At 36.5% G+C, this 27,860-nt stretch overlaps 1 protein-coding gene across 3 annotated transcripts; it reads left to right on the top strand.

Annotated features, from left to right (window-relative positions):
• Positions 1–249: 249 nt before the first annotated feature.
• On the top strand, positions 250–27,349 carry FEZ2 (fasciculation and elongation protein zeta 2). Of its 3 annotated transcripts, none has more exons than XM_053939173.1 (9): positions 250–492; positions 2,049–2,157; positions 5,216–5,332; positions 6,739–6,883; positions 9,494–9,762; positions 12,512–12,592; positions 16,680–16,755; positions 18,947–19,012; positions 25,226–27,349. In XM_053939173.1, exons 1-9 carry the CDS (start codon positions 257–259, stop codon positions 25,240–25,242), a joined length of 1,116 nt encoding a protein of 371 aa, XP_053795148.1. In that variant the 5' UTR covers positions 250–256; the 3' UTR covers positions 25,243–27,349. The 3 variants fall into 3 exon arrangements, with proteins under 3 accessions (XP_053795148.1, XP_053795149.1, XP_053795150.1); XM_053939174.1 differs by lacking the exon at positions 25,226–27,349 and adding an exon at positions 24,750–25,198; XM_053939175.1 differs by lacking the exon at positions 12,512–12,592.
• Positions 27,350–27,860: the final 511 nt, after the last annotated feature.

The raw sequence follows: 27,860 nt of genomic DNA, 5'->3' as shown, positions 1-27,860 counted from the left end.
GCCCGGCTCTGCCATCGCTGCCTCAGCCCGGCCCGGCCCGGCCCGGCCCGGCTCTGCCATCGCTGCCTCAGCCCGGCCCGGCCCGGCTCTGCCATCGCTGCCTCAGCCCGGCCCGGCCCGGCCCGGCCCGGCTCTGCCATCGCTGCCTCAGCCCGGCCCGGCCCGGCCCGGCCCGGCTCTGCCATCGCTGCCTCAGCCGGGCCCCGCCCGCCGGGCGCGCGCACCGCCGGGAGCGCGCAGCGCCGCGTCCCCAGCGATGGCGGCGGCGGCGACCTCGCAGCGGGACCCGGGCGATTGGCAGGACTTCTCGGGATTCCAGCCCTCCGCGGGGAGCGGCCCCGAGCCTGCTTGCGACAAGGGCGGCTGGGGCGTCGGGGATCTCGGGGCGAAGCTGTCCCTCTGCTTCGAGCCCCCGCAGGCCCGGGCTGGCGGCGGCGAGAGCCGCGTTCCGCTGCGGCCGCTCACGGAGCAGAGCGCGCTGCAGGACGATGAGTGAGTGCGGGCCGGGGGGCGCGGAGAGGGAGCGGAGGGGAGGCCCGGCACGGCCTGAGGGGACCAACAGCGCCAGGGCCACCAGCCCAGCCCAGCCCTGCCCTGCCCTGCGAGAGCGCTGCCCCTGGGCCTTGCCGAGCCCAGCAGGGCTTGTGGGCTGCGGGAGCGGAGCCTTTCCCCGCCCCCGGGGCTGCAGCTGGGAGCCGCCGGGCCTCGGCAAGGGGGCTCGTTCGGCCGCCGCGGCGCGGGTTTGACGTGGAGCCCTCCGGCTTTATCCCCCTGTCTGCCCGGGAAGCTTGTGAGCATCCTCGAGCTTCTTACCCCGCCGAGCTAGCGAGAAGTACTTGTTCTAAAGTGCAGTGACCGTGGTTAGTATTTGTTTAGCTTCTTGCTAAGTGCCCGCTGTCTCAGTGCTTGAATTTAAACATGGAAAGTGCAGAAAGCAGGCGAAGAACAAAATTGCAGCTGCAACTTCGATAATTGTTCGGAGTATTTCCCGCTGAGGAATAGAGCCTTTCTGGGCCATGGTGCTGTACAGTTTTTAACATTATTTTACGAATACTTCTATTTCTTATAGTAAATTTAGCCAGCTTATCTTCGTTAAAAATACTGTTGTCTTACTTTAAGGTAACTCAACTATATGTCTTGTTCTAAGAGAAGAATTTTAAAAAGCCTGTTAGCAAAATACTAGATCTGTGGTGTAAACAGTGAGTTAAGTTCAGTGAACCATGAATCACGCTGGGCAGTGATGAGGCTCTGTCTGCCCTTCTGTGTCTGTCTCGGCCTTTCCTCTGACCTCCTGTGAGCCTTAGCTAGGCAACCATTCCAAACATCCACCCACAGCATAGCGCCTGGAGGCAGGGCTTGGCCGGGGACTAGAGGGAGCAGCCTGCTCCCGGGGCTGCTGTGGTTAAAGACTGAGCTGCTTCACCAGCGTGGGTCTGCGTGTGCAAGCCTCAGGTCTGCACAGGACAGCCAGAGAGGATACACACTCTAGAAACAGTAAAGACTGACCGAGGACGACAGTGGTGGGCTGAGCTCTGCAGGAGTACTTCCAGAAAAAAAAAAAAAAAAAAAACAAATTCTGCCGAGATTTTAGTCCGATCTGTGCATTTTCATTATTCTGTGATAAATGGAAAGGAAAATAATATAAAAGATTTGGCTCAGAATTTGCTACTCAGCCTCTGCTAAAAAACATTAGGAATGTGATTTATAGCTCAGCTCAAATTTCATTGACGGAAAGGCTCATCCACCCCCAAAAAAGATTTTGAGTGTAGTTACATAATTAGTATAGAAGCTGTATCTTCATTTATTGTTTTGTATCACTGCTGTGCATACATTGTTGCTTAAAAAGGGAAGTAACTTACGTTTATGAAAAAACATTTTCTCATAGCTTTAAAACACTAAAAATATTGTCAGTAAGTTGCAGATGAATATTTAGGGAGGAAAATACAGTTACTGATAGAGATATATGATCATTAGGAATATGGTTATTGCTGATTCAGTTGCTGTTTGTTTTGAGGTCTGCATTTTTGTTCCTTTATCCTTTTCTCCAGGATTTGGAATGCCTTGACTGATAATTATGGTAATGTGATGCCAGTTGACTGGAAATCTTCCCACACTAGAGCTTTGCACTTGCCAACACTGAATCTTTCAGAAAAAGGGGTAAGTTCTGATCAGCAAAAGTACCCTCTTTGGATCATTGGTACTCAACAGGGAAGTAAAACTCTTTGCATTTGTATAAAAGAACATTGTTTTTAAGTGGCCGAAAATGTTTTTAGTACTTGCCATTATACATGAGAGCTTTTTAAAAATCAAAGAACCATTGATGTATGAGAGCCATCTCCCTGGGTTGGAATAATTCAGGGTTAGTTTTAGATGACTCTTCATTAGAGTCAGAGCATGATAGAAAAAAATGTAAAATGAGAAAATGTCTCACATAAAATCTTTCTGCTGTATGATTCATGTTGAACACTGGTCTGCGTAAGGGAGGAAAAGAGGCAGGAGTACTCAAATTTAGTAAATCCAGTGAGGACTTTCCAAAGTTCATCTAATTCCACAGTCAGATGGCTTCTTTAACAAGAAAGGTGGCCCAGGAGACCCTGAAGTGCAAGAGCTTGTTTTGTTTTCCTTATTTAAGAGTTAGAATCGTTCTCTGGGGTGGGAACAGGGAAGTAAGAGCTTCAGCAAGGTTTATAGAAAGGGTTGTCCTCTGATGATCTTAAAAGTGGATTAAAACAATTCAGGAAGAAAAGCTGGGAGGAATTCCCATCTCACCGGTTTTCTGAGGAAACTGGTGGCTTTTCTTTTAAACATAGTGAAGTCCACTTATGTTGTAAGACTATCTGAGTGTGTAACCTAAGAATTGGGCAATGCTTTCGCTTCTGCCATCCATTAGATAATCAACAGATACTTTTTACTGTGACAGAAGCAAAGATTGTTCTGCTGAAGAGGATACTTTGGGGTTCAGTAGAGGAAGGTGCAAATCTGGAACACATTTTCTTGATTTGACTCTCATGGTCATCCCTTGAATTTGATTTGTGTTTCTTCTAATTTTTATTGAGTCCTTGTTCACATTTATAAATGGTTTCAGAGTAATTAAATTCTTACATTTTAACTAAAAATACAACCCCACCATGCTGTGACCTTGTGTCAGGGGAAAATGGACTGGAAGACTAATGGATTTCTTGATAAGGAACTAAGTATAGTACATAAGAAAATGTTTTGTATAGTTTTTAGAAGTTACTTGCAGGAAGTTATAAAGTACATTAAAAAGTGTAAAGTAGTCTTGCTGGATTAGAAAGAATCTTAGGTGTGCTGCCAGTAGAGAGAAAACCAGTTCATGGATTAAATGTGTCTGAAGTTTTTTCAGTTTTCACTCCACATGGAATGCCTTCTGATGTGTAAAGGCTGTGGGGAGTGTTTGACATACTTTTCTTGTGCTGCTTTGTGTTCAGTATTGCTGGATATGTGACAGCACATATGGACCAGCTAGTATCTTGTTTTATTTTCCTTACAATGAAAACTAACAGCTAAGCAACACTTCTCTGGTGCATTTGGAACTAATAACATGCTACCAGAATTGTGTGGAAAGCATTTCTCCTCCTGTTTTAGTAGGGAAAGATATAAGGTCAATAAGGCTGATTTGCCTGATCTTGGTTCCTTCACATGACAGGTCTCTGCACACTTTTGTACATCTCTGACAGTGAAAGAAGTAGCTGGATGGAAGTGTTGCGCGGAGTGGTATGAGGAATGGGATTGTGCAATTCCTTGTTTGTTTTGGTTTTGCTAGATTACTTTTAAATGGGTCATTCCCTGGTAGCGAGAGGACAGAAGGAGGGATGGAGTATGGCTGGGTGGAAAGCCAGGTGTTCCTTTTAGTCTGGGTTACAGCTGATGCCATTTTTGGTGGTTTGTTAGTCTATATTATCAAAATGTTTTCGAAGGTCTCTCAAAGTGTTTCTGGAGATGTCAGGAGGGAAAGCAGATCAACTTCTAGATGAACTGTTAGGCTTCTTTACTATCCCATCATTGTTGTCATACCCTATGTGCATGGAAAAATATTTGAGGACAGCAAACATTTAAAAAATGCCAAATTGGAGTGTATCTGTGCAGTAGGTGAAGATAGAGTCATGGTGGAGCCTTGTCACTGCACAGTTACTGGAATTCAGATTGTGCAAAAAAGTGGGCATTTGACTTCATTCTGAGGGCTGAAGAAGTGCAAATTGTATGTTTATCCCTACAAGTGAGCTATCTGGGGATATCAGTTGCAGGTTCAAAATGAATCTGAGAACTACTAAGGTATCCAAAGAAACTGAGAAAATTGGAGGAACTACAAGAAAAATTGAAAACTGATACTGTGAGACCAAGGACTTTGTACAGCCAGTCATGATGCTTGTAAATTAGCCCAAAGATCAGTATAAGCAGTTGAGCTCAAATGGCAGATGTTGGGTGTTGCAGCTTTAAGGGGCTTTTCTTGACTGGAATCTAGTAATAGACAAAGTACAGAAACAATTTGGTAAATAAACCAGGATATATCACTGTGTGAGAGTAAAATATGCCTGACTTATTAAGGAGGGGACTTATGTCTCTTAGTATATGTATATCTTTGGATTGAAAGGATGGATGTCATGTGGTGGAATATATATGGGAACAGTGTTGCTTCTCTTTCTTTCTGAAAAGACCCTGAGATATTCAATGACACATTTTTTAAAATACTCTGGGGTAATACCAGTGTTCTGATATCACCATTCAATATCAACTCTTCTCAGCTTTTTTCCATATCTTTTATTATGTGATGAAGTAGAACCATAAAAGCACTTAAAGTAAGAAGTTTGTATACCGTTAGACATTATAGGCAAGTTTTTCACCCCACATAGACATTTGTTAATCTTCAGTTAAGATTTAAGTATTTACTTGACAGCCTCCCATGTAGATATCTGCATATCAGTGTGTATATGGTCTTTACATAATGGACATTCTTTTATGACATTAAAGATTGACAGCTATTTTAACTTTGTCCAGTTGCAGTTTTGATTTCATTTGCCAGGCTGTTTGACAGAAAGAACTGTTGAGTCCATTTTTATGGGCCAAGATTCAGTTTCATTCTTAAAATTCAATGATAGTTTCCCATTTGTTTTTTTGTACGTTACATGCATTTTATACCCTCACATTATGGGTGTGTATATATATTTACATAAATACACCTTTTCATGCTTTTTAGGTAAATGACAACTTGAACCTTGACCTGTCAGATGATGAAGAGCTGAGAGAACAGTTGGATATGCATTCTATCATTGTTTCCTGCATCAATGAAGAGCCACTCTTCACAGCAGAGCAGGTGAATTGTTCAGCAAAGACAGTGTTGTTGGTGTAGGATGTTTTTTTTAGTCTGTTATTATTTTTTGTTGTTGTTCTTGCTCTTCCTTTTAGCTAAGTTTCTTGATTGTTCTTTGTTTAGTTTTTTAATAATGTGGGAGATAGCATTACATTATTCAGATTTGAAAAGTGTTTCAGTACTTCAGGTGAGGTTGATAGTCCAGGGTCTTTGAAATCTTTGTATATTTCTTCCCATGACTTAGTCACGAATTCTACTAAATTAAATATATGTGTAAAAAGCAAAATTATTTTCAGAATCTTAGTGGTATGGTAGAGTTTGTAGTTTTCCAGCATGTGGCAGTTCATAGTTTCACAGGGCTTTGCTGTTAGCAGGAATTCTTTGATGTTTTTGCCTAACATGAGGGCAGATCAGTGTTTCTGCTATTAAGCTTTCAAATTACTTGGTATCTAAAGTCTTCAAATCCATGGATTTACTTCAGTTATCTTGAAAATTGCTCTTCTAAGTAAGGTTAATGAGAATAAAGGTCTATTAAGATCCTGCTTTAGTAAGCAAACAAATAATCTGATTTGTCGTTGATTAAATGGTTAAGCAATGGTTAAACTGTGAACTCTGATGAGCACAGTTATTAATAGTACAGGAGACAGGACTGCTTGAACTGCCTCAGCTCCCTTTTACTGTGGGTTGGATTTCAGCACTGACTACAGCCTTTAAACTTCTAAAAGTTGCTGTGTTATTTATTCAGATGTCTAATTATTAATTTAGCCTGTAGAAATGTAATCATTTATGTGATGTAAAGTAAGCTATCTATGCACAGAATTTCTCTTGTCATACTTTTTATCTGGCTCAGGTCTTGTACCCAGGGATGCAAATCAGCTTCAGGTTATGGTGGATCAGTTCAAAAAACTTCTCACAAACACAGTATACTTTCAGGCTGTTTTTGTTTTTGGTTTTTCAGGGAGTTTTTTGTGACTTTTTCTTCGTTATTTTTATTTGTTTTAATTTTGTTGGTTTTTGGTTGGAGAAGGGAGGGATATTTGTTTTACATAGAGAAATGTGGTGAAATAAGGAGTGAGGGAGATAATTGATTTTTGTTGTTGTGTCTTCCTTCAACTGAATAGTCAGGAAAGATACTCCAGCTTACTCTTTAATTTAGTTCTCTTAAGCAGAATCATGGGTACCTTCATATAGAAATAACCCCATAGTTTCAACACACTTCATGTTATACCATCACCAATTTACTGTTACAAGGTGTGATTATTCTCAGAGAGCAAGGATGGAGAGGAAATATCAGTACGATTTTATTGATCCTCTTCCATCTAGTTTTGGTGATAGTTTCATCCAGCTGTGCTTCAAATTGCAAGTTCTTCATGTAGGAGGGTTTTCATAAGGGTTTTCATTTTTCAAAGGTGATTGAAGAAATAGAGGAAATGATGCAGGAATCGCCTGATCCAGAAGATGATGAAACACCCACCCAATCAGATCGGCTCTCTATACTTTCCCAGGAAATTCAGACCCTCAAGAGATCCAGTACAAACAACAGCTATGAAGAGAGTAAGTGGTATTTATTTAGGATTTTTGCTCTTATGCTTAATGAAAATAAAGGGTAAGTTTGCCATGTGTTTGATTATTAACAAGTCCTTCTTATGAAAGATCTGCATTCAAAAAATATTTTCAAAATGTTCTGAAATAGTAGCCTAGATATAGTGCATAGAGGACTTACCTTTGTCAGCTTTCTTATGACTAAGAACAAAAAAAAGACTTTATAGAATTTAAATCAAATATTCTGAAGGTTGATACATTGGAATGAGATTCTTTCATGGGTAAAGTGATAAGTTGGTCATTTTTTATTAAACTTCATTTTTTTCTGTAAAGTGAGACACTTTCTTGATGCCAGTACACAATTTAAGATCAGCTAAAGCTCTTGAAAGCTATTCAGTAAATAAAGCTTACCATACCTTTGGTACAGTTTCAGTCATTGCAACATGTCTTGATAGACAGTAACACAAAAATAAGGCAACCATTTCTTTTTTGCCCCATAAGGACCATGCAGATTTTTTGGTCCTCCCTTTCCATTCCTCTTCAGAAAGCTTAAAAGTGAAAAATATCCTTTGTATCTTCTACTCATGAAATAATCTGTGCTTCCCTATACAAAAGCAAAGGAGAAATTAGATTAATAATTAAATTATAGTAGGTTGAATTGCATGTAAAAAAAACCTGTGACTAATTAGTTTTGTGATGGAAAATTTTGTTCAATCTTTACATTTCTCAACATGAATTCTAGAAGGTAGCAGTGACACAAAGAATATTTGATAGATGATCTTTCTACTTTGGCCTTTCTTAAAAAGTTTGGTGCTTTCCTACCGGTAGTCTGGGTCAACAATACAAACTCTGTAGAAGATTCAAAAAACTGGCCAACCTCTTGTGGCATGACTTAGAGTTTCTGCTACATTTCAGATTTATGGAAGAGATTCCAACCATGAAAATGGTCTCTTAACTGTCTCAAGACATAAATTTCAGGAATGTGAAAGCAAAATGTATTGTCTTCAGCAGGGCTTCCTGCTTTTTTGACAGTTCCATATGTCTTAAGGTTTGGAGCTAATCAAGCTTGCTCAGTATTTCATATCATGTCAATTTTGCTTTGCCTCAGGAGTCCATCTTGTCTGTTACATCTTTACAGTTTAAAGGTCAGTCTTGACCAAATAATGCCTCGAGTTACTTTGGCAGATAATTTAACTTCGCTTCACCAGTTTCTCAGAATCTGCTTTCATGTCCTTCAGGTCACTATTTTATTAAAAACTCTTGCTACCTATTTTTAGTGTGTGAAGGTGCTTCAGAATTGGTCTGCATCTCTCTGAAATTTTTACAGGTTTTTCCTAGGAACTCTGGTTTTTAAAGGATAGATCAGAGATTTTCAGTCATTTAGGATTTGGAGCAGGAAATTTATTTACTTTTTTTTTACTTTTATTTACTTTTTTTCTTGGATAGGAAAAGACATACGTTAAGGCAGTCCAAAAATAAAGCTCTGGTTACACAAGTGAGTTCCTCAGCCTACTAAGTTTCAGTCCATATAGTCTTCTGCATTTGAGTTCCACTGTCTCCACTCATGTGCATTAGCTGGAGATCTCCTATGTAGCCCTTTGATAATGACAACTGATCTATCATCAGTCAGGACTGCAGTTGGCTAACCTACACCTGTGCTTTTAAAACAATTGGTTTTTAGGCTGTGAAGCTGGTTCTTAAGCGTTGGGACTCACAGGTGCCCTCTCTCAGTACTGTTACAGTGTTTGAACAGAATTTGAGGCCTAAGCTACCTTGAAAAACTGTGGTTCCTTGACATAGAATTGTCTTAAAATTGTTTCATTGCCTTCTCTTCAGTTAAGTAAGTGACAAGAAGCTTTCGCCAATCAATTTTCCCTGCTGTAATTTAAGAGAAAAAATTCACATTTCACTTAGTACCTTTGGTGCTTCTAAGAGCTATGCTTTTTTGTAGTTCGTGGCCTTATTTGTATTTTTCAACACTTGTCTTTAGGTCTTTTCCCTTACAAGTATTCTTGTAGACATGATCCTAGACTAATTCAATGAAACTAAATAATTGCAAGCATCTATGTAGTGTCCTTAAACAGATTGTACCTGTCAGTGTAATGAGGACTAGCTGTTTCTCAAGTGCCAAATAAGATTATGTTCTTTGACACAGCAGCTGCTGGGACTTGCCAGCTTCCTAGGTGTATCAGATCTAAACTGGAACAGAAAGCAGTCCTTCTTTTAACCCAAGCAAGCCTCAAAACATTTTCTTGGTCATAACTGCACTATCTGTGACGCATCACCCAATAGTTCAGAAAATATTAAGGCCTTTTCCTTTGAACAGTGAGTGCAGAGGAAAGTAATAGATTATGGTTTTGTCAGAAGTTTAGCACATTCTTCATATTTGCAGATTATCCCAGATTTCTCAGAAGTAAGAAGAAAATTTAACCATCTTATTGTTGCTAATTTTGTCACCTCTGGGATGTGTTTTTTCCTTTAGGAATATTGTTTTGTTCTATGTGGTTTTAGAACTGAATTTTTTGTTTTTAGAAATTTCAGAGTACATTTTTCTTGTAACTCCCACAAGTTTTCTCTTGCTTAAAATCTTGACATAATACTTTTTATATGAACTATTTGTAGGAGTCAAAAGATTGTCTGTTGCTGAATTAAATGAACTGCTAGAAGAAATTGAGACTGCTATTAAGGATTATTCTGAGGAGCTGGTACAGCAGCTGGCTCTACGAGATGAGCTGGAGTTTGAGAAGGAAGTGAAAAACAGCTTCATTTCTGTCCTCATTGAAGTACAAAACAAACAGCGAGAACACAAAGAAACAGCAAAGAAGAAAAAGAAGCTGAAAAATGGTAGTCCTCAGAATGGCAAACAAGAAAGAGGTCATATGCCTGGAACAGTAAGAAAATTTTTATAAGTCTTTATACATTTAAAAATGTTTTTGTCTTTTTCTGCTATGGGGAATAGTAGTCCTAGATTATATTAAGATACTTGGTACTCCTGCTTCCGTGCCTTCATTCACAAACAAGGCTTAAGCTTTTCCTGTTGAGATTTTTTTTTTTTTCACAGAATGATATATTTTGCTCTTCTCATATGAAGAAAATATTTTTAACTGTTTGCAAATCAGCCTGGAACTAGCATCCCTTTCTTGCAAAAAATACTGTCTTTGGATGTACTGCTCTGTGTTCTATTGTCAGTAGGCAAATTCATTCATGTGTTTGGTTTCACTGTGTGAATTTTAGTATGTGTTAGTCTTGCAGGAAATTCAGTACTATTGTTGCTGTAGTTACAGATATTTATTGATCACGCTGGTTTCTAGATAGGAAAAAAGTGAATGTCTTACCCTGGATCTCCTAACCTGTGGCAGAGTTACTGCATTCAACAAGAGACAGGAAGGAGGCCAAAGTGTAGTGCATGTATGCAGGGAGGAGATCATTTGTTTATTCTTTACAGAACATAGAAACAAAAGGAAAAACATCTTTCAAGTAGAGTAGGTTAAGAGGAGTCAAAGAACAAAAGAAATTAGGTTATTAGCTTGTCAATGCAATCTTTTCTTTGTTATCTGTCTAGTATAATTTCAAGTTACTTAAGTGAGATACTAATGTTTGAATTTCTTAGTGATTCTTATGGGATGCAAAAAATGTGGTTTTGTAAATCTTGACTAAGTCCCAGAAATAATGCTTCAGTTCAATATGAGAAGGTTTTGGGGTTTGCTTTTCAAATATAAGGAATAAACATTTATAATGAAATATTAATACGTCAGAATTTACTTCTAAACTTACAAGCATAAGATATACCTGTGATATACCCCAAATAGGGTTCTGATCTCATCTGTCAAATGAGAGATGTTTGTGTGTGTAGCTAAGTTTTAGTGGAACTTAAGAAAGTATTTGTCTGGAAAACCATACAAAATTGTCATCCCTTTACAAGATCACAGTGAATAGGTCTTTATTCCTTCCCAGTCATGGAAAACCAAAAAGGGATATTCTACCTAAAAAGAAAAATAATTACTTTGTTTTGGAGCTTGAGTCAAGTGATTCACAAACTGTTCTAGTTAGTTTAAAGATTAGAAACTTGAATGATGCTTTCAGGTATAACTTACATGGTCCCAGCATACGACATTTTTGTATTTGGTTGCTTCAAGACACAGATATGTCAGGTTGGTTTCTAAGAGGGATTGAACAGACTAGCTCACAGGTGAGACTGTAGCTGCATGTGTATGATTCCTTTGAAAATAGATTTCACTGTCATCAAGGACAGACTTGAGAACCCTCTAGCAGAAAGAGGTGCAAGGTTCAAGGTTCCTTTCTTCAACAGTCCTTTTTATCCTTTTTTTCTTTTTTTTTTTTTTGGAAGTGCTGAGAATGTGCTTACAGATAGTATGTTCTAGTAGCTTTGGGAAGACTTGAGTTCCTGTTAATAAATAATGTATTAATTGGTTATTTTGTTAACTGTACTGAAGTCTCATTTAAATACAAAGATTGGAAGTAGAGTTCAATTGTCATACTCTTAAGAAAATTAATTTTCCTGTAGATACTATATTTGAATATAAAGAAAACCCCAGGTATTTAAATTTTTTTTCCTTGCTTCCATCTTTGGGTAAATCAGTGTCTTAGATTTCTAAACTTTTTTACCTCTTTCACAAGGGGAAACTGGGGAGTAGTTAAAAATAGTCAGGGCTTGAAGATACCAGTTCCTTCAAGTAGGATATCTTAAAAGATTTAAGATGGCTTTGGCAAAATTTATGTCTTTACTGACCTTGTGTGCTTCAGAAGGTAAAAGAATACTGTATTCCAGCACATTTTATTCCCCTCACATAAATAAATACTTTCAGATAAACGTGCTGAGGTGTGCTCATCATACTGCCCTGTGTCAGCAGCTTGGCTGTTTCTTCTTTTAATGTTCATGTCACTTGCTGATTTTATATCACATGCTAAACATCAAAACTGTTTTGATTTTGATTTTTTTTTTTTTTTACTTCTCCAGCAAGCAAAAAGGATTACAAAGTTCAAGGAAAAATGTGGTTGGATTATATACTGCTTTCTCTTTAATTGGATTCCCTGATTCCATGCAATGGGACTTGAAATCAATATGGGTGTATTATTATCTAATTGTGTATATTTTATGATATTACAGAAAATAGGGAATACTAATGGTTGGTTCAGTTGTGGAAAAGGAAGCATGAAAGCATAAAAAGTTTTAAAGAGGTGGAGCTGAAAATTACTACCTCTGAACAGTGTTTCTAGTACGTGCTTAAAATCTGAAAAATTGGTGTCAGTAGTGTTCCTAAACACACATTCAAACACAAACTTTAGAGGGAATTTTACTGTGAACTGGACTGTGAAAAATGCTATTTTTTTACATTTCAAAGTAAAACAGCCATAAAAAGCAAGTCTTGATTATCGAGTCTGCAGTGTGAAGATTTTGTTTGAATAAATTTTGGTGCAGAAATACTGCTTAACTGCCATGATACAGTTTGCATTTTAATTATTAAAATTAAGTAGGTGAGTGAAGAAATAGAAATGTGCTGAAATGCACCTTGGAGCTTGTCTTTGCCATTTGGCTTTTGATAAATGCTGATTAATAGTCTTCTGAACTTTTCTCTGTCCCTTTTTTTTTTCTTTCTGCTATGTTTTCACTACTTTTAGCGCTTCAGCATGGAAGGGATCTCAAATGTCATACAGAATGGCTTCCGCCACACGTTTGGAAACTCGAGTGGAGAGAAACAGGTGCTGGGCTATCTTCTCCCTTTTTTCTCATTCTTTGCCTGCACTTTTGGTAGGAGCTGAGATCTTGAAAATTGACAGTAGCTGAAGATAAGTGCTGAAACAGGAAAAAAACGGGATAAATGCTGGAATCTCTGCTTCCTTACCTCAGGTTTCTGACCAGCCTACAGTCTCTTTCTCTCCTCAGCAGCTCAAAAGATTCAAGACTTGATACCCTGATGCACTGAGCTAATAACCTGTATTTCTTACCCCAGACTAAAAGTCTGTTTTGCATAATGCATGCTTTAGATACATTGCATGTCTGTGAAAATCTAATAACCAGTCAAAAAACGTGTATCAGGTAGATGTAGTGTTTCAGCCTTCAGCATTAGCAACTTGTGTAAAGAAAAAAGGTTTTGTTTTCTTTTTTCTTCAAATGTTCAGAGCTGATACATCTAAAAACAGAGTAGCTGGAAAATGTAGAGACTGTACTCTTTAGCCTTTGAAAACTGCATGATTTTAAAAGTAGCCAGATATGGCTACTTTTAAAATGCAGATTACCAATATAAAATACAGAAGCTATAGGCAAGTTTGTGTCTTTTCGTTGGTTATTTAAATATTGAAATGTAGAGCGGAGGCAGCTTTGGTGGGTATCATATAGATGTTGTGTGTACCTTGGAAGCAAGATTCTTATGCCTTGTTTCAAAGTAATAACTTGCCTGCTGTTTCAGATCTGTAGTTTGTATTTTATTAACTGCATTCTGAATTTTAGTGAACTGCTAATGCTTATGCTGTTGTTTAGTCTTTTGGCACACTAGAAAATATTGGCATTTCACATCATTTAATGTGTACCCACTATTTTAGTTTATGCAGTTTTGTCAGAGGAGTCCATTAGAGTTATTTTTTTCCCTGGTGAGAAGTCCATTGAGGCAATAAATTGACTGGTACTTTAGAAGTCAAGGCTGATTAGGCTTTTGCCTGGAAGATGAGTGTTGTATCCTGCAGAGGAGTTTAGGAGGTAAAACAACTCCTCTCAAGTCATTCTGCAATCATGAGGGTAGAAATCAGAGACTTGCCTGCTTTCTCAGGCAAAGTATATGTATGAGATTTTATGAATGCATTGAACCAGTTTTTTTTGTCCTCAGCTTTGGGGATCTTGAGCACATGCACAAAGCTTACCTAACAAGAGTTTTTATCACTCTGTGTTACCACATTGCTAATAAAGCTGTACCTGGGTTTTTTTCTTGTTTTTTTTCTTGGCTGTTTTTACCATAAATTACAGCTGTTTATACCTGTATCTTTAGGTATTTTAAATATCATATATTTTCATAAAGTGAGCTTATGTAGCCATGCCACCTCATCATACTTTTCATTAAAAGACTTTCACTGCCTCCTATGTGGATGTACATAGCATAATCATATGTTAAAAATAACAGTGATTAAATAACTCTTCCAGTCATTTTTTGAGTTAATTTACTGATGTTATTCTTCATGTTGATCATACTTTTCTCCTGATTGATCTTTTTCTATGTCCTTATGGATATAGAAAACCCCTTATGGGGTTTTTTATTCCCCTTCCTGTATCTTAAAGAAAATCATGGAAGTGATATGAATTTAAAATTAAAAAAGGGTAGAAAGGTAGAAAAGATACCAGCTCTTTTATGATTTATGCCTGGAAATCCATTTTTCTATGGCATTTGTTTTCTGCTTGGGAGGTTTTTGTTTGATTAGGATTTTTTGTCTCATTATCAAACCCTGGCCCTGCTTTTGAGATACTGGTGTAATCTTATTGCAACAGGTTGCAAAATTGAACAAGTATCAAATTTTCATTTTCTTAATGCTGCTCTCACAATATAAATTTGAGAGTTTTTTTCAGGATGTCATTATAACTCACATGCTGGTGTTTTCTGCTAGCAGGGAAGAGTTATCTTCTGAATACTGAGAAATCTGGAATTGTGACAAAAAAAATGCAAGGATAGTCAATTTTTTGTGTACCTTGGAAGCCAGAAGTTCCTATACATAAGGTTACAACTTTAAAAAGTTTGAGAAGTTTGTACAGTTATTTCAGAACTCTTCAATTTTTTAATTTTAATGGTATTTACCACCTTCTACTACCATCTCATAGTAGGTACTTCCCTTTTTGAAATTTAATCCCATTTTCTGTGCATGTGTTTGAGACATAAGTAAAAATTACTTAAGAGATTTTCACTATTTAAAGAGAAGCTTCCAGTGGGAGCTTCCTGTTCCTGTCTGATAATGTAGTCAAAAAGAAAATACATTGAAAGCTCTTTCTGTGATCACATTTCTGGAAGAAAATATAAGACAGTCATCTTCCTTTTGATTTTCAGGCATATAAAATACTTTTCGTAGGTGATGAAAAATTGCAGTGGGAATTGCTGCTTTATCATGTCATCAAATCTGCTTCAAAAATTTAGAGGTCACAGCAGATTTAGCACTTGGTCTTGTCAGTAAGCTACACTTCAGTCACTCCTTCATTCTTTTCATAATATGTTATCTTCACCTAGCAATTGAGGAAATGAGGTTTTATAGTGCTGTTATAGAGACTGATTGTCACAGCTGCAAAGTTGATGAGTAGAAGGAAAATATTTCTGGAAACAAAGAAATTCCTTTTTTTTATTTTAATTGCTACTGTCAGAGAGGGAAAATGGAAGGTGAAGTTTACAGGAGAAGGGAAACAGGGTTAGTTGATATTTGGTACAGTGAAATATCCTAGTATTTTATTGTCCAGGTAAAGGATAGAATGCCATGTAGTTTTGAAGGCTGGAAAAGACAGCCAGAAATCTGATTTCTGTGTTATTAGATCCACTTTCATCTTTGCCATTGGCAGATTCAGTAGCCTTATATTTGGCTATCGATTCTGGTAATTTTATTAAGAGCACAGTTCTCTGGTGATACTTGGTTACATTGCCTGGAAAAGAAATTGAAAATTGATTGTTTCCTGAGAAGCAGTGCATACTTTTCTCTGCTGTGCTGAGTGGACATGAGAAAATGCCAAAAGAAGAGGGAGAGAGAATAGCAGCCTGTGTTTGCAGAAGGTCTTGGGGAGGTGTCAGTACCACTTGTTCAGTTGGCTCAGTGCCACTGAGCTGAGTCTGTTTGGCTTTTAGGCAGATGTGCTTGGGCGTGGGGTGCGTGATCCTGCTGCAAACATGGCAGTGCTTATAGCTGCGTGTGGCAGCCCTCAGCCTCCCCCTGCAAAGTGCAGCTCCTCACCATAGGCTGAGTTACACCTGACTCTCACTGAAGGGCTGGTACCAAGGAGAGGAGGAGACCTTGGACCTTGCTTGTAACGTGTTTTCTGCTTGTTGCCAGGAGAACTACGTACATGTCAAGTGGAATGAGACATTGAGGGTTACTTTGCCTACTGCCTTGTAGCTGTAAAACCAGAATAAAGGTCCTCTTTAAGTCTTAAAAATTTACTTGATGGAACTTTCAGGAAGCTTTTCCATTGGGGAAAATTCCAGCTATTTTGGTACTTTCGAAATTCTGACCTCTTTAAGGAGAATGTGTATTCATATAGGCTGTAAAGTAAGATGTTGCCTTATGTGCATGTAATATAAGACCCAACAGGGTTACGTCAAGAATTTGAAAATTAATTCTAGTTGCACTGCAGGTATGAAAATCTTGAAAGATTTAAGAAATGTTGTGGTTTTGTTTTTTTTAAGCAGAGTTGGTTTGAAACTATGTGTTAGCACATTCAACTATGAAAACTGATAATTAAATCAAATTCCATATTCTGAGGTATCATGTTTCATTAGGTTTACCTTGTTCTTTTTGGTTGGAAGTGTATAGCAGCAGAAGGTGAAAGCCATCTGTTCCCATTTTTACTTAACTGTGGGACAGCATCATCTTTGCAGAGAGGACAGTTAGCTGCATGACTTCTAGTGACCACATAATTTGGAAAAAAAAAGCCAAACAAACTTGTTTTCTGTGATAAAAGCTCTGAGATGGAAAGGTAGAACCTTAATCTATTCTGAAATATGACTATTTGTGGCAAACTATTTCAATTGCTACAATTTTTACAAAATAAAATGCAAACAATGAAGTTGCATGAAAGGACTGTCAAGTAACTCTGTTTTTCATTTGACAGTACTTAACAACCGTCATTCCTTATGAGAAGAAAAATGGACCACCATCTGTTGAAGATCTTCAAACATTAACCAAAAGTGAGCATATGAAATTCCCCTGCTCCTTTCCTCATTGTATTTCCAGTTGTGGCTGCTTAAAGCCAGTGAATCCATCCATTTCTCTCTTCCCTCTTACCCTAGGGCATGTATGTAAAGATGCATGATTTTAGCCATAGATTTTGGCTACCTTGTTTCCTGAGCCCTCATGTTAGGTTTGTTTCCTAGCTGTTGTCTGAAACCCTGAAGGCCAGAAACTTGCATGTATCAGGATGTAAATGTTCCCATGTTTTGATGTTGGCTGCATACCATGAAATTTGGTCTTACAGTGCCTGATACATCCCTGTTTGTTTACATTTGCTGTGCTTTACTGAGGTTGTTGTAATGACTTCAGCAAAATGGAGTGGGTGTCAAGATATTTAGGACTAGTTTCATCCACAATTATTGCACTTGATTGCCTTTAAAATAGCCTGCTTCTCTCTGTGATTTTGGTGGGGGGGTTTTGTTGTTAATAAATTTTAGGAATAATTTAGGAATAATTAGGAATTCCAAACCAAACAGAGTTTTGGCAATGCTTTGAATTTCCTGTTCTTCACACCTTTTTAGGCCAGATCCTCAAAATGACTATAAATTCCAGGTCCTCTAATTGTTTGATTTTATTGGGCTTTTTTTTTTTTTAATTCTAATTTGCAAGAAATCAAGGTTATATTTTTTAAAAATTTACTTATTCAGGTGGTTTAATACAACAAAGCATCTCTAGGAGTTGCTGTTGTTGGATGTTTACAGGAACAGTCGAAAAATAGGTTGTAGAGTACCTCAATGCATTTGATCAGATCTCGGTAGAGAATCTCACTATGTCTTTAAAGTGATTTTCAGCAGCAGTTCTGTGATTCCACAGGTGGCTGAGAGGTGGTAAAAGGCTCATTTGTTGTTTTCTGGATAGAGAAAATTAATATTATATAAATTCCAGGATAAATGAAATGTTTAAGTAAGAATTAAAGTTCCCTTTATTTTTCTACAGTAGGCAGCCTTAGGTATTAATCTGTACTTCCTTTCTGACAAAGGATTTTTCATATTATGTTTGTTCTTGCAATGAAATTTTATCCTCTTGCCGTATTTAAATTTCACTTGACACTATTAAGCATGTGTTAAAGCCTCTTGAAAACATTTTGTGTTGTTTGATGGTTTATTAAAAAAATGTCTTGCACAAATGCATTGTAAAGAGTATTGATAATATTGATTTCTGTGGGCTGGTTGGAACTTGATCCTGTGAGTCAGTTGCAGGTTTGTGACTCACTGTCTCTGCTGTTGTTAAGTCAGGCAGTAAAGCAGGTGTTCAGGCTTGTTCAGTTGGTTTTTCTTTCAAAGCTCTGTATTACTCCGTAGTTACGAACACTAATGTCTTACTTCAGTGTAAAAATGGGAATAAAACACTTGTTATAATTTGAGTTTAGAGTCTCATATAAGGAATTTGGAGTTTATTAGATACTGCTTTTCAGTAGAATTTTGTATTTTTCCTTCTTTCAGTCATGTCCTGAGCGCTTTATAAAGAATAGTCATTGTTTTTCTTTATGTAGTGATGGACAAGTTTATATATGTCCAGTCAATCTTGTCCATTCCTTCTTCAGAAATAGGCAAGATGGACAAGATCTACTCATATATGTCACAAAATGGCATTTTTGCATTTTTGTAAGTTAATGCTGAATTAAGTAATGTAGTTAAGATTTTTCCAACCTGCAGCAGATAACATTCACCATTACAGGGAGGGAAAAAAAGCACCACTAATATTTCCATAGAATCATTCACAGCATTTTTCCATTATTTGAGGTAATGATCAAAGATCTTAAGTAGTGTCCCAATCTCAGTCCTAAGATTTCCAGCTCATTAATAGTTGTTAGCATACTTTAATTTTTGGATGGCATGACTTTCTTTTGGTGAGAGTCTTTTCTAAGGAAGAGGTGCTTGTTGTAGCTATGACTGATGGCATTTTACCGTAATATTAACTACAAGAAATGGGGCTCTTGCATCCCCGAACTGTGGAGCTCAGTGAGAATTACACAAGTGGAAGGTGGAGAGGATGTGATGTCTCATTGTATCTTCTCATCTTTCAGTTAAGTGATTTCTTACATCTCATAGTAGTATCTCTATGAGTAGTTGGAACTGCTCCAAGGTATTTGTTTTATGTATTATGTTTAATTTATGACTAAATATCTGATTTTTTTTCATTCTTTAGTTCTGCATGCCATGAAAGAGGATAGCGAGAAAGTGCCAAGCTTGTTAACAGACTATATTTTAAAGGGTGAGTCTGCTTCTCAGCAGGGATTTTATTTGATTCTAAATTAACTTAATTGACTTATAATGTGTATTTGAAAATAGTGATCCTTCAGCACTCACGAATTATGTTGCCTTTCAATCAAACACAGCTGTCATTTATGTTCTGTTTTGTCAAAGCATTCTGAGGCACAGTTCGTACATAGAATATGTTTATTTTGTTTGTGTTAGTAAAATATAGCAAACTGCTGAATGACATCAGCAGGAACAAAGGAGTCGAAATGGGTATAGTTAAAATCTTCCACTGCACAGTTTTTTCAGTAATTGGAACTCAAACTACCCATGGTAGTAAAGCATTTGCTATGCAAAGTGCTTACAGCTTCAAGTGTTACTTTCTGATCAATAATAGAAAGTATTTATTTTACTTATTATACCTTCTTCAGATATTGTTTTATAAGTTTTTGTATGAGTCATTTATTTTCTAGTCTTACGCATTGATTGTGTTTAAAGAATGTCAGACTTCAAAAATTACTGTCTGCCTTAGTTTTAAAGGGGTTGTTCCAGGTACTTTCCAAGTTGTTAAATTACTTTAAAATGTTTTTCATCTGATTCATTTTTGGCTACATCTTGCTAATGCTTATGTTTTTGCTTAATTCTTGGCATATGATACAATTTTCTTAAGTGTTTAAAGTTTAGCAAATGCATCAAACTCCCAAGATCTGAACAAATACTTATACAGAAAGATGATGGGTGCCATTTTGTTTGCCACCAAAATGTTTATAATACTCTGCTTTTTATATGCTGCGAAAGTTTTTCTCTTCTTTTGGTATCATGTGTTCCAACTCTCATCTTTTTTTCAAATATACTGTCTTTTGACTTCACTCACTCCATATGATTTTTAAAGATTTTTGTATTTCTTACACAAACTTACAGTCACTTTCATAATCTCATCTCAGAGATACTTGAAAGTACTTTCAGGTTTGAGTTATGGATGACATATAGTATGCTATCACTTCTGAAAATCTGAAAAAAAGACATTCAATATTCTGGAAGCTCCAAGAGACTTCCTGTTGAAAGAGATCCATTTCTAAGTTTTGTGTAGGGTTGAAGAACTGCCACATACAGTAAGAATGCAGAGATCCTTTCAATTGATTCCTTTGATTTTTCCATTGTTTACTTATTCTTTCTAAAAATTCTTCTTAAATTAGACAGGTGTTTGCATGTGAGCCATGTAGGATCATGGTCAGAGTTTTTTTTTAGTGGTGATGGCACTAAACCGTAGTTCTGTGAAGCAGAATCTTTGACCCAAGAGGATTAACTGTTGTCAGTAATTAAAACTGTTTGCTCTTCATAATAGATCTGGTAGTAAGTAACTGAATTTAACAGTGCTCTTCACAGTGTCTGCTCTTATTTTTAGATGTAGCTACCCAGAAGAACTTTCAGATTACTGGGATATTGAGGAGAAACTGGCAGCTTAGGGAAATGGAGAAATCTTTTTTTTAAAGCAAAGAAGGCTTATAAAAGTAGATTACCTTAACATATGAGAAAATGATTGAGGAAGCTTGAACTGAAATTCCTTCTTGCCTCTTGTACGCTCATTACTTAAAAATCACCAAGGATATTCTACTAGTGAGATGCAACAATTGTAAAAACGTCATGCATTGAGTGTCTTGGATCAAACAGGTTGTCCATCATATGCAAACAATGTTATCTTTAAATTGTGAAACACAAATTGTGGGAACATGAAAAGTAATCACTTACATCACTCATAGCAAAAGGAAAAGTCAATTTCCCCCCCAGCTACCACTTTCTTAGTGAACAGAACCAAGCCTTTCTTTGTCCTGTGTGAGTTTGTGTGCTCAGTGGCAGATAGTTGTGAGCGCAGAACTAGTGAGCACAGAATTTTACTCTTCCTTTCAGTATAGCCTTAAGTAAGCTTCATATGCTATTTTGACATTATGTTAAATATTTATAACTCAGTTAACAGTGTTACCTTGTATTGTAGATTTATTCTGTGGCACAGGCAAAGTCTTCCAGTTGTTTCAGAAGTTGTAACCTACTGCTCTTTTTCTGCCACTAAAACTTCTGGCCTGAAACACCCACAAGACTTTCATGGCACAAAATACTCCCAGCCGCCAGTCTATTGTCTGCACATTATTTTTAAAGCTTGTTAAGAGGAGATTGGTTGAATTCTTTACAACCACTTAGATCAACTTTCAGCTGAGCTTTAATACCTGAAATTCTAACCTATTTCTTAACTCCAAAATAAAAGGAGTGACCTACTTATTGTGGATTCTGCTCTCTTCACTGTAAAGATTAAAAATGTCTTGGCAAGGTAAAAATCTTTAAGAAGATATAGGATTTAAATTTGTTTCCTGAAAGAAGTTCTGGACCCAGTGGTATAATCTATATAGTATAGTGGTAATTGTATTCATTTTACACTGAATGGATTTTTTTACTTTTTATTAAGCTTTAATCAAGAAGTGAAATTTTGAAATGTGTGAATTGTATCACCAAAGGTACTTAGTTCTATTAAAATCTGTTAAGTATGTATTCCTTTGAGGATAATTTTTTTCCAATCTTGCAACAAAAAAAGAAGACAGTAAATTACCTGTGATATTAGGATATGGGTATCTTTATGGGAAATCCAGTTTGGCATCTGACTGCACAGAGGTAAAACCTTTTTTCAAACTTTATATTCTGTTTTACAGAGTAGAAAAAATAAATCTTAGAGACATGCTCTTGATTATTTTTTTAAAGCAGCACTGTCTTGCTCTTCTGTGGTATGTAAAAATTAAGATATGCAGTCCTATGTGGGTGTTAGAGCTGTCCACAGAATTATTAACAGACTTGCCCAGATACTAGTGGTCACTATTGAACAGTTACTTAAATTGTTCAGAAGCAAAAATGTCAGGAAGAAAAAAATGTCAAGAAAAATATTATTGCCGAAGTATTGTTAGTACAATGTAAAGGAACCAACAGAAGAGTACTGTGAACGTAGAAAGGTGAATGGAACCATAAGATGGAGCATAATTGTTGATGACATGAAATCTTACCATGTGACTGGCGTTCTGAGGATAGTGAAATAAGTTTATATTTTCTCTGAATTCCAGTGTGTTTTGTAGAATTCATAAATTCTGTATAATCTTGAATAACTTGAACTAAATGCCCAGTAATTCTGAAATTTGGATCATGTAGGAAGACACAGACCCCCTCTGTGTGTGCTAATACACACTATCTTCATTTAATAATGACTGGGTAAAGTTGTTTGGACAACAGCTGGAACTTGAAGGACAGTTCTGCGGCCAGATTTGCTATTGACTTTCTGTGTTACCATGGATCATTCTTGGATTTTTTTTTTTCATAATCAGCTAATCTTTCTGAAGTGCTGGAAGTGGAAATTCTCAAAACATGGTGTGTGCAAATCCAGTGTAATAAAGAAATTGAAAAGAACAAATCAGGCTATTTCATGTTAGAGGATAAAACCACCTCTGTATGCACTTCTCAGTAGGATTATTACTTTTGAAATTATTTCTGGTGCTTGCTTTCTTTAAAGCATCTTCTTTCCCCAATTTCTACCACCCCCTTGTGTCCCCCAAAATGTTAAAAGTATCATCATTTTCCTTATCATGGTTAAGTCCCTCTTTCCAGGGGTCATTTAGCTCTCCCCTGGATCTTTTCTGTAAGGAATATCTCCTCAAAGGTAAGTATCCCAAAGCCAGACTAAGTACATACCCTGTGAAGAATCTGGTACAGTGTAGCAGCTTATCTTCTCTTGTTCATGGTGCTCTTATTGCAGCCTAAATTATTTTCAATGGGATATTTTTCCTTTTGTGGTGTTCTGTTTGATTTTATTTTCCAGTGAACATTTCTATCCTGACCCTAACAATAATGAAAGGGAGATAGTGATTTGCTTTGCAAGTGAACTCTAGTTCTTTTCCCACTAGCATATGATGCATATTATATTTTATAGATTGAGAATTAAAATAGGTGGTAACATGAATTTGATCAGCATTTGCAATTGTGCTTAATTTTTTCTGAATGTATTTTAATATATCAATATTGTTATTATATTTTATCACTAGGAGTCATGAAGGAGAAACTGGGATTTGAAAAAGGGTAGGGGAATGAATTTACTGACAGGGAAAGAAATACCAAACCAAGACTGAAATTCTTTATCTTAGAAAGCACACTGCTGGACTGAAGCTGGCAGCTTAGTATGGTCACAGTATTTAAATGCTGTTTGTTCTCATCTTTCTATTGACCTTTTTTGATGGTTGAACTAATACAATGTGATTTGAAAACTCTGTGCTTATGTCCATTGAAAGACCTAAATGAGCTACGTTTTTTGTGCACAAGTTAAACTGTAAAGCAGATGGAGATATCTGTGTCATACTTTGTAGCTGCATTGGGTTTAGGTGTTGCAGCAGTAGTAAGTACTGTATCCTTTGATGAAATTGTGTTTGTATGGACAGTACTCACTGAATTTTTATTTTCTTTTGAATGCTTTCAGTCTTTTTTCTTGAGTGTATAATGTGATGACTTTCTGCATAATGATTAATTTGCCAAGTACAATAATGCAAGTAACATTCTATAGATATTATAAAAATTAATATTTATATTATTCGTATTATGTATATCATATATAGTGTAGTTGCATCTGTAATCTTTGCAGTATGCAAGTTTAGGTTGCTTTCTGAAGAAAATGCCTCTGTGCAGTTGCTTGTCTCTTCAATCTCACAAATAATAATTGCCAATTTCAACCATACAAGAGAGAAGCAGGTGTTTTGGGAGTAACAGAAATACTGTAGGGAACAACATCTAGGTAGGAGAAGGACTGGAAGTGCTGTTTGCATTGAGCTGATGGCTGATGCCTTGAAAAGCCAGCTTCTCCTTGGGTGTGATGTATTCACCTACTTGAATGCCTGTACAGGGGCTCCTGTTTCTTTGGGGCATGAGAACATGGAGAGGGCCTGCTGGGATGGACTTCACAGCAGGTTTAAAGTAGAAGCTGAGGACAGCATGGTGGGAAGGGGAATTATCTTGTTTTATTGCTAGATAGGTAGTGAAGAATATTTGACAAAATCTGCTGGAAGCAAGAGTTCCTTAATTAAGCTACTTCCAAAACAAATCTGTTATATATATGAAATATTAACCAGTGTATACACAGAATTAAGTATTAAGTATTAGGATAGGTTGTCTGGTATCACATCTAGACATGTTATTTCAAGATTGCTACTTCCAGTTTTTACAAAATGTGAAGATTTAGCTTTGTGTACAAGGTTAATATTTATGTAACTATTATATAAAAGATATAAGTATGTACTTACAGCTGAAATTATTTCCTTTGAAATCAAATGTGTTATTACAGTAAACTTTATAAGATGCATTTACTGCTAAGCTTTGTTTTCTTTTCCAATTGTCCTCAAGCAGTAATTGTGACAAAAATAGAGTGCTAAACATAATATGCTATGCATTACTAGTTAGTAAAATGCATGAAGTGTCTGGTGTTGTTTTCTTCTTTTTTCTGAATGTAGATATCGTGAAAGCAGAAAAATTGCCCATCTTTCTTCTTGCTATTTCATACCTGATCTTTCAAGTAAAACTTATATTTTATTTTGTTTTAATGAAGCAAGAATTTGCACCTTGTTCTATTTTTAAATTATGCAAGTATTTCAGATAATGAGAACATTTATTTTCTTGCCTTTGAAGTTTTTGTTTAATTGTTACACCTGACTTCTTTATTTGCTTTTGTGTTGTGCTAGCATTGGTTTGAAAGCTGGATTGCTCTGAGGTTTGTGCCTTACATTGAAACAGGAATGAGAAACACGTGAAGGACATGTCTTATCTTGCCACTGTGTGATTCTAGTACACGCACCAGAATTAGAAAGTAGAGTTAGAATCTCAAATTGTCAGTGCATATTTTTAAAATATAACTGCATGCGTCACCTGTTACTTAATGTTCTGTTTTCTGATATAACACTTCAAAAAGCACTATTTAAGACATGACCTTTAGTTAACTCATTTCTGGATAATATTAGTTAAAGATAGTGAGTTGTGTTGCTTCATTACCTTTTGAGAGAGGCTGAAAACTTAATTGCCATTTCAGTTAATTACTAGATTTTACTGTGCTACTAATAGGGTAGAATCCAACATTTAAATATCTTAGTATATAAATTACATTTTTATGCATATCAACTTCACTGATATTTATCAATGTGTATTTGTGGTTTTTTTGCAGTTCTGTGTCCTACATGAAGAGGACTGCCTTTCAGAACTAGCCATGCTCCTTTCTGTGATGAGAAGCTTTCCTTGGATATAACTCATACTATTTTTTCATTTGGCACTATACCTAAAGCAGTATTCATTTACCTCCTCCGTGTGTGTGGATTTTCTGATCCTACAGTAAGTCATCTGGGCATGACAACTCATCCAGTTTAACTTACTACAATGAACTGGAGCAGGGAACAAGCATTGTACAGTTTTACTTGCATTGTTCTGACTTTTTAAAGTCTATTTTTTCATTGTATAGCATGTAGTAAATCCTCCTGCACATTTTGTTGTTGGAAGGAAAGGTAAACTTTGAATAGTGTAAATAAAATAAGCTTCATTTTAAGGAATCCATATTTAAAAGTATCCTTAATTCCTAAACAAAGATCAAAAAATTATCTTAGTCAGACTTGGAATTTAAGAATCAAGTGAGTTCTCCAGGACACTCCAGAAAGGTGATTGTGAAAACCAGCAATCAGCATTTCTTTGTATGCAACAGATTTGTTCATAGATGAACAAATCCAGATTTCTTGGTTTGACATAAATAATTGTGTGTTACTTGTTCTTGGTATTAACACAAACATCTGACTAATGTAATATTTCATGTTTGGTTTTATTTTAGTTAATAATGTTCATGTGGCTTAGATACTCTCCCATATTGCTGCTATAATTTTACTGGTTTTAAAAGGTGTTTGATCTTAATGAAAATGCTTCAATAGATAAACATTTTAAAAGGCAGTATCTTTTTAAAAATACATGTACAGTTTGAAAAACTTGCACCTGGCTTCCAAGTTAGTATTATATTGAGATGTTTGTTGTTATGTATCTCTGAATTTTACTACAAATATCTCTTGTAAATTGTATGCACTGTCTCCTCTGTGATGATGTACCTGCACTCAAACAGATGAGAATGTATTTTATAAATCCTGTAAAAGAAACATACCCCACATTCTCAACTTGTCACAAGTAATTTTGCCAGTCAAAAAGATGAGATTGACATGTAAGGAGTACTAATTAAAAAAACAGAAACCAAAAAGCCCACTTTTTTCTAGGTTGAATTCCTATTGATTCTTCATCTAAATGTATATACTGAATATCTGAAGGCATTGCAATATGAGGTTCTAAAGAAATAAACATGTGTTTTCTTCAGTCTTTTCCATCTAAAGTCTTCAAGTGTTTTGTTAGTTAAAGAGAAATTTTATCCTGTGTACCTTGCATCATCTTTAATGTTCAACTTTATCATCATCACCAAATACTATTTTGATCAGTAAAACAACATGGGTTGAAGATAGTTCTCATAATGGTTTTTTGGTTTTTTTTTTTTTCTCAAGGCCTCAATATTTTTGTCTTTTGTGCCTTTTTCAGCTTAAAACTATTTTTCTTCTCCCTCTCCCCCAGTTGACCACCAATGGATACTTGCCAGCCTGCTCAGGAATAAATAGATTCTCTCCATAAGTGTGGCATATGTGAAGAAGTTTTTTTGTTGCTTTATTTTAATTCATTTGTGGTTTCTCTAAAAAGAAGGCAGCCATTTATTTCTGTAGCTGGTGTGTTATAAATTCATTATGGCATGCTTTTTGTGTAGAAATTTTTGATGTGGACTGTTGATGCCTGGAAATGGGCAAAGGGGATGACCCTGCTTTATTTTAAAGAAGGTGCTCATGTGAAACCCACCATGTCTCTGTGTGAGATTATTCGGAGGTGCTTCAATCTCCTGATGAGGTCTGAAGTGACAAGATGGAACAAAATAAAACAACAAAAATTAAGAGTAAAAAAGAAAAAAAAAGGAAAACAACAAAAAAACTTCTGTCAAAGCATATGTTACTTGTAATAAATCTTGGATGACTTAAAGTCACAAACTACTAAAAGTAATGAAACTGGAAATAAAGACCAGAAACAGCTATAGTGAGCTAAACATCTGCTTGGGAATTTCATGCCTCTCATCAGACTAAACAAGGTTGCATTATGAAAAGTACTTGTTTACCTTGTATGCATTAAACAACAGCTGCCAAATGTGGCAAGTATTATATGTATACCTATATATGTACATAAGCAGATCTCAAAACATTTGAATAAAAAGAACCGTGCTAATCTGCTTTTCTGCTGAGTTCTATGTACTTTGTATTTTCTACTATGCATCCTTTTTTTCCAAAATCCATTATTGAATCTTGCTTTCTTCCAGGGAGATGGATTTCATTCTTTTTAGTTTTAGCATGTGACAGTTGTAAATAGCTACCCAAAACCAGCTGACAGATACCTTAGCAGAGAGTTCATGAAAATCCACTCCATTTTTGATACAAAGAGTCCTGGAAGCAAAGTTGCCCTAAAGTCATTGGATTTTAAAGTACTTAATTTATTTGTATCACTTGTTTAATTAGTTTGTTTGTTTTCATCTTACCCTTTTTCTGTGTTTCAGCTATTTGTTTGAAGTTTTTTCACTTCATGAATAAAGCTAAAATTTTGAGTCGGGGTCTGTCTGGACAGGATGTCAGAGGTAGTCAAGAGTCCTAAAGTGATACAGTTTTGGTTAAGAGAAGTAACTTGAAAACAACATCAGTTCCCTTCTGGTGATAGATAATGATGTAGCTGGACTCTCAGCTGGTGTA

This window comes from Vidua chalybeata, chromosome 3, assembly GCF_026979565.1.
Source record: "Vidua chalybeata isolate OUT-0048 chromosome 3, bVidCha1 merged haplotype, whole genome shotgun sequence".
NCBI lineage: Eukaryota > Metazoa > Chordata > Aves > Passeriformes > Viduidae > Vidua > Vidua chalybeata.
The sequence above is the reverse complement of the archived record's forward strand: the minus strand, read 5'-3'. Positions and strand labels throughout refer to the sequence as shown.

What these genes read in the sequence shown, in the direction of transcription:
- FEZ2 (XM_053939173.1), top strand. Translation starts at nt 257, where the DNA reads ATGGCGGCGGCGGCGACCTCGCAGCGGGACCCGGGCGATTGGCAGGAC. An exon ending in TGAATCTTTCAGAAAAAGGG is followed by an intron (nt 2,158 to 5,215) that starts GTAAGTTCTGAT and finishes CATGCTTTTTAG; the next exon opens with GTAAATGACAACTTGAACCT. An exon ending in CACTCTTCACAGCAGAGCAG is followed by an intron (nt 5,333 to 6,738) that starts GTGAATTGTTCA and finishes CATTTTTCAAAG; the next exon opens with GTGATTGAAGAAATAGAGGA.